Source organism: Myotis myotis, unplaced genomic scaffold (assembly GCF_014108235.1).
Source record: "Myotis myotis isolate mMyoMyo1 unplaced genomic scaffold, mMyoMyo1.p scaffold_m19_p_3, whole genome shotgun sequence".
Lineage (NCBI taxonomy): Eukaryota > Metazoa > Chordata > Mammalia > Chiroptera > Vespertilionidae > Myotis > Myotis myotis.
In genome coordinates, this window is record NW_023416335.1 from 30169078 (window position 1) to 30182525 (window position 13448).

A 13448-nucleotide genomic window follows, 5' to 3' on the forward strand; every position below is an offset into this window, starting at 1 on the left:
ACTTCTAGAGGACTTAAATGAAGAGATTGACAACAACACAGTCATAGTAGGGGACTTGACCACCACTCTGACTTCACTGGACAGATATTCCAGAAAAAAACTTAACAAGGAAACAGAGACTTTAAAGGACACACTGGATCAGATGGATTTAATAGACATTTATAGAACATTTCACCCCAACGCAGCAGAATATACAATCTTCTCAAGTGCACATGGATCATTCACAAAGATAAACCACATGTTAGGACACAAAACAAGTCTCTACAAGTTCAAGAAGATTGAAATCATATCAAGAATCTTCTCAGATCACAGTGGAATGAAATTAGAAATCAACTATAGTAAAAACACCCAAAAACATTCAAACAGATGGAGGCTAAATAGCATGTTATTAAACAATGAATAGCTTATCAATGAGATCAAGACAGAAAAAACTTCCTGGAAACACATGAAAATGAACACACAACAACCCCAAATCTCTGGGACACAGCAAAAACAGTCCTGAGAGGGAAGTTGATAGCACTGCAGGCATACCTAAGAAAACAAGAAAAATCAGCAATAAACTATTTAACCCTACAACTTAAAGAACTAGAACAAAAACAACAAGAAAAGCCCAGAGTAAATATAAGGAAGGGAATAATAAAGATTAGAGCAGAAATAAATGACATAGAGACTAAAAAAAAAAATACAAAAAAATCAATGAAACCAAGAGCTGATTCTTTGAAAGGCTAAACAAAATTGATAAACCATTAGCCAGACTTATCAAGAAACAAAGAGAGAGGACACAAATAAATAAAATCAGAAATGTAAGTGGAAAAATAACCATGGACACCACAGAAATACAAAGGATTGTAAGAAAATACTATGAACAACTATATCCCAACAAACTGGACAATGTGGATGAAATAGAAAAATTCCTAGAAAAATGCAATCTTCCAAAACTGCATCAGGAAGAATCAAAAAACCTGAATAGGCCAATAACAACTTATGAAATAGAAGCAGTAATCATAAAACTCCCACCAAACAAAAGCCTGGGTCTGGACAGCTTAACAGGGGAGTTTTTCCAAACATTCAAAGAACTAACACCTATATTCCTCAAACTATTTCAGAAAATTCAAGAGGAAGAAACACTGCCAAACTCTTTTTATGGGGCCAGCATTATCCTAATTCCAAAACCAGATAAAGACACTACAAAGAAAGAGAATTACAGGCCAATATCCCTGATGAACATAGATGCTAAAATCCTCAACAAAATATTAGCAAATCTCATCCAGCAATATATTAAAAAGTTCACACACCATGATCAAGTATGATTTATTCTAGGGATGCAAGGCTGATACAATATTCACAAATCAATAAAGGCGATACATCACATAAACAAATTGAAAGACAAAAATCACATGATCATATCAATAGATGCAGACAAAGCATTGGACAAAATCCAACACCCATTTTTGATAAAAACTCTTAGCAAAATTGGAATACAGGGAGCATATCTCAACATGATAAAGGCCATATATGACAAACCTACAGCCAACATCATACTCAATGGGCAAAAACTAAACTCATTTCCCCTAAGAACAGAACAAGACAGGGATGCCCACGTTCACCACTCCTGTTCAACATAGTAATGGAAGTGCTATCCATAGCTATCAGAAAAGAAGAAATAAAAGGTGTCCAAACTGAAAAAGAAGAAGTAAAACTGTCATTATTCGCAGATGACATGATACTGTACATAGAAAACCACAAAGACTTCACCAAAAAATTACTAGACTAATGAATGAATTCGATAATGTAGCAGGATACAAAATTAACACTCAGAAATATATGGCTTTTTTATACACCAAAAAATGAACTCACAGAAAGAGAAACTAAAAAAACAATCCCATTTACCATTGCACTAAAAAAATTAAGATACCTAGGAATAAACTTAACTAAGGAGGTAAAACACTTATACTTGGAAAACTACAGGACATTGAAAAAAGAGATAGAGGAAGACAGAAACAGATGGAAGAACATACCATGTTCACGGATTAGTAGAATCAACATCATTACATGTCCATACTACCCAAAGCAATCTATAGATTCAATACAATCCCCATTAAGATACCAATCGAATATTTCACAGACCTAGAACAAACTCTCCAAAAATTCATCTGGAATGAAAAAAGACCCTGAATAAGTGCAGCAATCCTAAGAAAGAACAAAGTTGGAGGGATCACAATACCAGATATCAACCTATATTACAAAGCCACTGTTCTCAAAATTGCCTGGTACTGGCATAAGAACAGACATATAGACCAATGGAACAGAACAGAGAACCCAGAAATCTACCCAACCCATTATGCTCAATTAATATTTGACAAAGGAGGCAAGAGCATATAATGGAGAAAAGATAGTCTCTTCAATAAATGGTGTTGGGAAAACTGGAAAGATGCATGCAAAAAAAAAAGAAACTAGATCACCAACTCACACCATACACAAAAATAAACTCAAAATGGATAAAGGAACTAAACATAAGATAGAAAACCATAAAAATCTTAGAAGAATCCATAGGCAGCAAAATATCAGACATATGTCATAGAAATATCTTCACCAGTACAGCTCCTAGAGCAAGGGAAACTAAAGGGAAAATAAACAAATTGGACTAAATTAAAATAAAAAGCTTCTGCACAGCAAAAGAAACCATCAACAAAACAATAAGAAAGCCCACTGCATGGGAGAACAGATTTGCCAATGTTATATTCAATTAGGGTTTAATCTCCCAAATTTGCAGGGAACTCACACAATTTAACAAAAGGAAGATAAAAAACCCAATCAAAAAATGGGCAAAGGACCTAAATAGATACTTTTCGAAAGAGGACATAAACGAGGCCGAGAGACTTATGAAAACTTGCTCAAAGTCACTAACCATCCGAGAGATGCAAATCAAAACAGCAATGAGGTACCATCTTACACCTGTCAGAATGGCTATCAACAAATCTACAAACAACAGGTGCTGGGGAGGATGCAGAGAAAAAGGAACCCCTGTGCACTGCTGGTAGGAATGCAGACTGGTGCAGCCACTGTGGAGAACAGTATGGAGTTTCCTCAAAATATTAAAAATGGAACTCCCATTTGACCCAATAATCCCACTCCTAGAAATATATCCCAAGAAATCATAAACACCAATCAAAAAGGATATATGCACCCCTATGTTCATAGCTACACAATTTACAACAGCTAAGAATTTGGAAACAGCCTAAGTGCCCATCAGCAGATGAGTGGATTAGAAAACTGTGATACATCTACACAATGGAATACTACGCTGCTGTAAAAAGGAAGGAACTCCTACCATTTGCAACAGCATGGATGGAACTGGAGAGCATCATGCTAAGTGAAATAAGCCAGTCAGAGAAAGATAAATATCACGTGATCTCACTCATTTGTGGAACATAATGAACAATATAAACTGATGAACAAAAATAGAGTCAGAGGAAAAAAATATTTTAGAATATATAATAGAAGTAATCCTGTTATTTGCAGAGTTTTAATATTTCCTACAACTTTTCTGATATCATACTATGTTAGTACAGTTTTGGCACTATTATACTTAAAATCCTTTTTCTCTTGAAATATTAATGTTTATTACATGTAATATTATTATATTTAAGATCAATTCTCTTGAAAAAAATTAAAAATAGCACTGCCATATGGTCCAGCAATCTCACTTCAGGGTATTTATACAGCAAAAATAAAAACACTAATTTAAAAAAAAAAAAAGAACTTTGGAAATTATATTCTAAAAACAAAAAAATTAATAAACAAAAACACATGAAAGATAAGAAGCTTAATAGTTTTATAAAAACAATGGAAACTTGGATTAACATTCTTAATAACATTTGATACTACAAGCCAGTCAATTTTAAGGGATAAACCAATAGACTCCAATATCCTGAGTGTCTGGGAGGAACTGACTATATGACTATGTCTATTCATGAATGAGATAATAATACATTTTACTGAACAATCTCATCTTTAAAGGAAACAATTTCATTTTTAAAAGTTTAATTAACAATTGGAATGAGCAATTTGCAAGGAAATCATTGCTTTTTAGGTAGGTAATTCTTTAAAAACATATACCACAATTTTACCAAAATTTTTCATTTTTGAAATGTTTATTAGGAGACTTGGAATGTTTATGTTCATAGACGAGATCATTTTTTTCTTGAATATCTCAGTTAAAAGAAAGCCCCTATTATTTAAAAGAAATTCTACCCTTCATCTCCCCCCAAAAAAACATCAAACTAACAAACAACAGGAAAACCATATCAGAAAACATTTTTATGTCATGTACCTTCTTTGTCATCATGGTGGATAATTGCATCCTGAATCATGTCAGCAAGGTTAAAATGCACTTTCTGGTTCTTGCCATGCTTCAGTTTTTTCAGGACTCCTTCCTGCTTCTGAAAAGCCTTCTCTCTTTCATAGTAGGCTTTGATTTGTTCACAGCGCATGCGTTTCACCAGCCGCTGCCTTTGGCCAAGGGGAAGGGTCTCCAGCAAGCACTGGTCAATTTCCATTTCATGGGATCGGAAAACATTACATAGCTGAAAGCAACCTGAAAGAAATGAAATGGGAAAGTCTAGACCCATTATTACAACAAATATAGTAGCATTACAGAACATATTTGATTTCCTGTTACCATCACACAAGTCAGAAACTCATTCATTCCTCTGGAAGAAAAGCAAAGAGTTAATATATTTTTTCCCCTCTTCTTTTAGAGTTAATATCTTAGTTAAGATGGCATGGTGATTGCCTAGCAGAGAGGGTGTGGAGGAGGTGGAGGAGGATATAGGAGGGATAAAGGATGATGGATACATGCTTGACTTAGGGTGGTGAATACACAATACAGTGTACATATGATGTGCTGTGGAATTGTGCACCTGAAACCTATGTAATTTTGTTAACCAGTGTTATCCCAATAAATTCAATAAAAAGAAACAAAGATTGCATGATAATAAAATAAAATTTTTAAAAGAATTAGATATAGAGGTGTGGTTTTATTTAATACTTAACAATCCGTGTTTTCTTATTTCTGTAAAGCTACACCAAAGCCCTGAAAGTATTACCACTGCATTATGATCCTTCATCTAACCAAATATGCTGATTAAACTTTATGTGATACATTTTGGCAGAAAGCCATTCTAAGTCTTTCAGCACAACCTAATGAAATTGGTTTTGCATATCCTGATGACCCTGCTACTCTAATGTAATAGACTATATGTAAGCTATAAATTGTTTATATAGAACATAGGTATGCTATCATTGTTTATATGACACAATGATCATTTTTCACCAATTTATTGATAAACACATTTCCTAGTGATTGGTAAACATTCATTTCTAAGAAACCTAACAATGGTTAAGTATACTTTGGAGCAATGGAATGGAGATTTTGCTCTTGGCAACTCAAAATCATGAATATAATTGGTGCTGTTATATACTTTTTCTTATTCATATTTTGATTAACAAACTGAGTTCTCTGTCCTGTTAATGAAAATATTCACCTTCTTTCCAGATGCTATTTCCTATAAACTCCACCCAAAACACCTGTAATGGAATTGTACTAACTCATATATTTACCACTTGGTTAAAATTTTACTATTGGCAGAAAATTAATGTTAAAGCACTGGAAGTTCTAGAATCTGGTTCACAAATACAGGTTCAGATATGTGTTTATATGTTCTTCTCTTGACATATCTATGACGTAAATTTCAAGCAAGTAAAAGTAACTAGGCATGCATAAAGATGTGGTTCATCATATGCCATATCTGGAAATACACAGTTAGGATAGTGCTACCTCATCTTTGGAAAAGTGCTCTACTCCTTTGAAAGCAGCAAGTTGTGATGCTATTTCCACTTCTGTTTCACTTGATGCTTTGCAAAGTGTTATTCTCACAGCCAACAGGTAAGACCATCCTTATGTTGCAAGTTAACTAAGTTGAGAGAGGCTGTGACTTGTCTAAGATCAAAGAGATTTTATGACAGTCATAAATAGTCCAAAAAGGCTCAAAAAAATAAAAGACAGAGGTTCTCTACAGTCATGTATTTAATATATATATATATGGGAGAGGGGAGAGACTAAGCATTGCAGAATTTCGTTTTGGTTGCTTTTTAGCATTTGACAACATTTTACCATCATATGTTTTCATAAAACTCTTAATAAGTATTTGTAAGAGTGATGTTAGGAGTACCAGATAACCACCAATAAACTATCCCTTTCCAATGACCTAAACACAAAGAGACAACAGCGATTCTGAAATGATAACAAATTTCTCCATGTATGTTTCTTTGATAAAATCCATGATCACTGCCACAAGCAGATTGTGAGAATTCATTAATAATGGATGGGAAACATCTTCTAATTTAAAATCTGTTTAGAAAATTGCACCAAGTTTGATTCACTGACTTGGATTCTCAAGACACTTGGACTTCCATGACTTCCCTGGGTTGACAGCAGGTGCCAAGGGAATCTTTGGAACCACTGAAAATCCTAAAGAGGTCAAACTAATGACACTGCAGTGTCATGTACTGAGTAGCACACAGTCAAACATGGAGGATGATTTTACAGTAGACAATTTCAAAGTTGATTGTAGCCAAATTTATCTTTCTCTTTGAGTTTTTGTCTTAGACATCATTACTGAAAACCTATCTGTATTCCAAGTCACTGAAAATGAGTGGTGGTAGTCCTATTGTTTCAGCTTTTACAATCAAATCTCCTGTGCACCTGGAATTATAAACACAACAGTCCTCTAGTTTTTAACTCTGAAGTACTGTTTATGAAGTGTGCAGTGATAACGCATGAGTCATTGAGCAACCCACTCAGGCTGTCAAAAAGGAGCGTAGAGAGTAGTTCATAAATTAATCCCCTTATGGTTTGGAAAATCAGAAGCTAAGGCTGTTACATTTCAAATCCATACATGATAAAAGATTGATCTTTAATAGATTTCCATGTTAAATAATTCCCCATTCTTTGATTTTAAATGGTCTAAACATTGATGTATCGGGTACTGAAACTTGTTTTGTCTAATTATTAGTGGATAAGCTATCTTTGTATATGTGCTGCTGTCAATCTATAAGACAGTCACTAAATATAACGAAGTATAGAAAACATACTTTTGAATAGGTCTAGTCAAAACTTATTGAACTTCATTACTAGGGCACTAAGATGAAAATGATCTCAACTCATTTTGGAGATTAGGATAAACTTGCTTTCAAAACCAAGTGAGGACATCACTATAAAAAGGGAGTTACAGATCAATCTCATTTATAATTACACATACAAGTAGTCTACAGGAATATTAGCTAAATGAACCCAGGAGTGTGCAATTCGTTCATGGTATGAAAGAATGGCTTATTTTAGAACACCTATGAATGTATGACACTTCTTTAAATTCTGCTTCAAATTTAGAAAGGAAGGCTTCTATCTTACCTCAGCATGTAGGTTTTAGTCAACATAGGGGGAAAAGTAAAAGAAATAAGGGCCAGAAGGGTAGAAGGAGGAAAATAATTAGTTAACATTGTAAATACTGTGTTAGACATATGTAAAAAACAACACCTTCTATGACTCAGCTATTAGAACTGATAGTCCAGAATCTTGCTCAACACAAATCAATATACACACAGAAGAAAGTCACATTTTCAAACCTAACAATAGAAGCAGTCTCACTAATGTATAGAAAAAATTAAAGATATGATCTCATACTCATTTGAATGACAAAGATAATAAGTGTTATAATATTGGAAAAATATAGTTAAATTTAAGATGTATCTCTCCCACATCTACCTATGAATTCTACAAAACTTTTGCAGATAAAAATAAACAAATACAAAATAATATAGCATGTAATGAAAAAGATTAGGAGTAATAAAAACCAACTTTATAAATGATCCATTCACTTATTTTTGAAGGAAATGAATATGTTTTGTCAATTATCTCTTTAATACTTTCTGTTCCTGGCATTGGTAGAAGAATAGACATTTAGATTAATGATACAGAATAAAGAACTTAGAATTAGCTCTACATAAATACAGCCAACTCGTTTGTGACACAAGTGTAAAAGCAAGTCAATGAGGATAGTCTTTTCAACAAATGATGCTGTAGTAGTGTCACATCCATGTTTCTCTCCCCATCCCCGCCCTTCCATATTATCTAAAAGCAATGAAAAAATATCCTCAGGTGAGGATTAAAAAAATAAATTACATTAGTGATATTACCAAATACTGGTGATGATGTGGAGAAACTGGATCCCTCACCCTCATAGTGGGTATGTAAACTAGCACAGCCATTCAAGGAAACAGTTTGCCAGTGTCTCTCAATAACCGCATTATGTATTCATCCTTCTAGGTGAGATTATGTGGCATAAGACGATAAAACTCACCAATGAAAAAAATAGATATTTCATGACATTGGACTTAGTAATGATTTCTTGGATAAGACACCAAAAGCAAAGGCAATAAGCATAAATAGACAAATGGGACTAACTAAAAAAACTTTTGTACATTAAAGAACACAGTCAACAGAGTAAAAAGGCAACCTATAGAATGGGAGAAAATATTTGTAAACCATATATCTGATAAGGGGTTAGTATCCAAATATATAAAAAACTCTCACAACTCAACAATAAAAATAGCAATAACAAAATTTAAAAATGGGCAAAGGAATTGAATAGTTGTTTCTCTAAAGATGATATACAAATGCCCAAGTACATAAAAAGATGCTCAAAATCACTAGTCATCAGTGAAATGCAACTAAAATCTGCAGTAAGCCATCGCCTCACACCCATTAGAATGAATACTACAGGAAAAAAATAACACTCAGAAAGTAAGAAGTATTGGGAACCCTTTTGCACTGTTGGTGGAATTGAAAAATGTTTCAACCACTATAGAAAACAGTTCTTCCAAAAAATAAAAATAGAACTACAAGATCTAGAAATCCCACTTCTAGGTACATACCCAAAATAACTGAAAACAGGATCCCAAAGAATCATTTACCCACCTATGTTCACTGCAGCATAGTTCACAGTGGCCAAGAGTTGGAGGAAACTAAATGTCATCACTGCATGACTGGTTAAACAAAATGGTGTATATACATACCTTTACAATGGAATATTATTATATTTTAAAAAGGAAGGAAATCCTATCACATGATATAACACGGATGAACACGGAGGACATGCTAAATGAAATAAATCAGTAACAAATAGACAAATACTGAATGATTCCACTTATATGAGGTATCTACTTAGTCAAATTCATAGAAACAATTTAGAATTGTGGTTGCTAGGGGGCTGGACAGAAAAAGTGAGAGTTGTTGTTTAATGAGAGTATCAGATTTTAAAGGTAGAAAGGATCTGGAAATCTGTGTCAAAACAATGTGATATGTTTAATACTATTGAACTGTACATTTAAAAATGGATAACTAATAAATGTTATGTGTTTTGCCACAATAAAAAAGTGTGGGTAAGACAGGGGGATGCATCACAGGGTTTTAAAAAGATAGATACAGAGTTTTATTTAATGGAAAATGTATCTGCCAACATATTGTTTATCCGACTTTATAAAAATATTTGCTATGAACTCTTAAGAGGCTAGAGGTGGCTGTTCAGGAAGGAAATTAGCATGCTGCGCACACACTCACACACATACACACTCTCTCTCTCTCTTATAGCTACACACCCAACAACTCTCCTGGCAGAAGTTTTATTCTCAGAATCAATTGTTATACATGCTTCCACAGTTATTTTTTACTGTATATACAATGACAATGAAACAAAGGAAGCGTGAGGATTTTCAAAGACAAGAGTATAATCACTTTCAACATACTCCCCCAGAGCCTTAAAAAAAAATCTTTCTAAGCATTGAAGTCTTTAAAAATGGCTAGATTTTAACATCCTTGCAATCAAGCTGCAGGTCCATATCCTTCTTTACAGAGCAAAAAATAGTACAAAGAAATTGCATTTGCAAAAGATATAGATGATATGCCCTAAAATATCTCAGAATTTAAGTCCAAAAATGCCTGTTTCATATAATCCTGCACTGAAATGCTTCTCTGAAAGAGAGAAAAATAAATTTAATTTAAATTCTTCTTTAAAAAAATCAAACATATTTTTATCTCATTTCTTGACTGTCTTTAATTTTTTAATTTATGTAGTATGTACCACTTCTTGGGTTTCCATGCAATTATTAGGGCATACTTTTCTAATGAGAAAATGTGAAATTGTTTTATTTTTTTCATTAAAATGGAAATGAAACAAACATAAATGACAAAAATTACTGCATACTCTAAAATACATTTATTTTGTACTTATCAATCTATACCTCTCCACATTTAATATTTCCCTTTCAATATTTATTTAATAACAAGTGATTTGACTATGATAAATAGCTTTTCAGTGAACATAGATTTACAGTCATAATTCTTTTCAGGATTTGTTTTAGAGTAAGAATAAAACTGAAGATTGTTACCCTGAGGTCATGTTCCTGATTCATTAGCCCAGTGGACCCAGATGTCTAATCAAATCTATAGTTCATGGAGGGTACCATGTCACGGATGCTCTGTCCTGTGTCATAGATGGTTCCCAAATCATGCCCAGGTGCTAATGCAGAACAGAGTAATTTACCTTGATACTATGAGGACTGAATGACCATATTCCTTTTCAGAGACAACCCAGCTACATTCAGGATGTGCACAGCCTGGTGATTTGGAGTGCCACCTCTGGGTATCAACTAGCTATTATCATTTACACACTCAATGAGAACTTCTCTGGGGAAGTCCAGCCCCTTTAAGATTAAAACTGCCTCCTCATGGCTGTTCTCAGATACTTGTGAATGGCACGCCGTATTGCTGAAATCAAAACCTGTCATTTCATGACTGCCCCTGCTTTTCTAAATACCGTGATCCCACTACTGGGTGTTTCCAAGTTTTGGAACCCCAACTGCTGCCCTGTCCCTTCCAAGAGAGGGCAATGCTATGAAATTAAAACAGTATTAGACAAGCTTGAATTCCTGGGTAGCTCAGGAGAGAAGCTCTCTTGGGTTCAGACTCAACAAAACAGATTTAGATCCTTACCTCAAATATACATCTTGGGGTCCGAAGACTTTAAATAATCTTCTGCTCTGAATACATATCTACACATCATCCTCATCAACAGCTTCAATCCTGGTTAAAAGAGACTCTGCTCACTCTATTCCTTCCTGACAATTTCTTTAAATAGACAAATTCCCTGGTGTTCAGATTGTCTGAGAATGGGATACCTGCCAGTTTCAATACACTGTTTCCCCCCTAGGGAAACAGAAGTGCTGACTGGCTTCATGACCCCACTGGTCAGTCAACCAGCTTCCTGGATGACTTTAGTCTGAGTTCTGCAGCAACACTGAAAAACAAACACTACACAAACAAACCTTTAAAATACAAAACCAATGAACATGTGCTTTACCTTAACAGTTCCTCCTTAAATTTCTTTTTTTTAATTCAAAAGCTTGTGTGTATGTGTCCATGCAACTCTAATTTCATGACTGTAAATAATTTTTTAAAATATCATCGTCTTGGGAGGAGAACCAAGATGGCGGCATAGGTTAACTCCGGAGATTGCTCCCTTGAACAACCAAATCAAAACACACCTAAAAGACTGAACGGACATCATCCAGAACTACAGGAAGGCTGGCTGAGTGGAAATTCTACAACTAGGAGGAAAGAGAATATCATACCCAGACTCAGAGGAGGCGCAGTGCTGAAGTGAAATACTCAGGTACGGAGTGCACCCGGAGCAGGCTGGCCACGGAGGGCGCGGTTGGTACTTTCAATCGGAGGGAGTCTCAGATTCTGAGCTCCAGATCTGGGCGAGTCTCTAGGGACCCAGACTCAAACGGGAGAAGCGGGACTGTCTGCCTTCAGTCGGAACTCGAAGGCAGCTTTCTCTCTGAGGTTTTCAGCGGTTGTTGGGACTCTGTGAGGCAGAGCCGCTAGGGACGGAACTGAGAGCCGCCATAACTGCTCTCTCCGGCCCACCCTGTTGATGCCAAGCCCGAGCTAGCCACCCGCCCCGCCCAAGCCCTGCACAGAGCCATTTGCCAGATAGCCTCAGGCTAGGCTAGATTAGCACCTCCCTAGAGGACAACAGTTTTCCCACTGCAGACACAGCTGATTCTCACAGCCAGCTGACCTAGAGGTCAAATACCCCTAGTATTAACTACAACAATCAAGACTTAACTATAGGAGGACTGCACACAAAGACCACTAGGGGGTGCACCAAGAAAGCATAACAAAATGCGGAGACAAAGAAACAGGACAAAACTGTCAATGGAGGATATTCAGTTCAGAACCACACTTTTAAGGTCTCTCAAGAACTGTCTAGACGCCGCTGATAAACTTAATGAGATCCTCAACAAATCCAATGAGACCCTCGATGTTATGATAAAGAACCAACTAGAAATTAAATATACACGGACTGAAATAACGAATATTATACAGACTCCCAACAGCAGACCAGAGGAGCGCAAGAATCAAGGCAAAAATTTGAAATGCGAAGAAGCAAAAAACACCCAACCGGAAAAGCAAAATGAAAAAAGAATCCGAAAATACGAAGATAGTGTAAGGAGCCTCTGGGACAGCTTCAAACGTACCAACATCAGAATTATAGGGGTGCCAGAAGATGAGAGAGACCAAGATATTGAAAACCTATTTGAAGAAATAATGACAGAAAACTTCCCCTACCTGGTGAAAGAAATAGACTTACAAGTCCAGGAAGCACGGAGAACCCCAAACAAAAGGAATCCAAAGACGACCACACCAAGACACATCATAATTAAAATGCCAAGAGCAAAAGACAAAGAGAGACTCTTAAGAGCAGCAAGAGAAAGACAGTCAGTTACCTACAAGGGAGTACCCATACGACTGTCAGCTGATTTCTCAACAGAAACTTTGCAGGCCAGAAGGGAGTGGCAAGAAATATTCAAAGTGATGAATACCAAGAACCTACAACCAAGATTACTTTATCCAGCAAAGCTATCATTCAGAACTGAAGGTCAGATAAAGAGCTTCATAGATAAGGAAAAGCTAAAGGAGTTCATCACCACCAAACCAGTATTATATGAAATGCTGAAAGGTATCCTTTAAGAAGAGGAAGAAGAAGAAAAAGGTAAAGATACAAATTATGAACAACAAACATGCATCTATCAACAAGTGAATCTAAGAATCAAGTGAATAAATAATCTGGTGATCATAATAGAATCAGAGACATAGAAAGGGAATGGACTGACTATTCTTGGGGGGGAAAGGGGTGTGGGAGATGTGGGAAGAGACTGGACAAAAATCGTGCACCTATGGATGAGGACAGTGGGTGGGAAATGAGGGCGGAGGGTGGGGCGGGAACTGGGAGGAGGGGAGTTATGGGGGGAAAAAAGAGGAA

At 35.7% G+C, this 13448-nt stretch overlaps 1 protein-coding gene across 2 annotated transcripts in view; it reads right to left on the bottom strand.

The window, feature by feature from the left end:
* MYO16 (myosin XVI) overlaps positions 1–4589 on the bottom strand; it is a 417071-nt gene extending 412482 nt beyond the window's left edge. The window contains exon 1 of one of the 2 annotated variants that reach the window (XM_036301819.1): positions 4334–4589. In XM_036301819.1, the coding sequence (XP_036157712.1) occupies positions 4334–4559 (226 nt within the window). In that variant the 5' untranslated portion in view covers positions 4560–4589. The remainder of the gene's footprint in view (positions 1–4333) is intronic. The other variant, XM_036301818.1, reaches the window with a different exon arrangement.
* Between the last annotated feature and the right edge of the window lie 8859 nt (positions 4590–13448).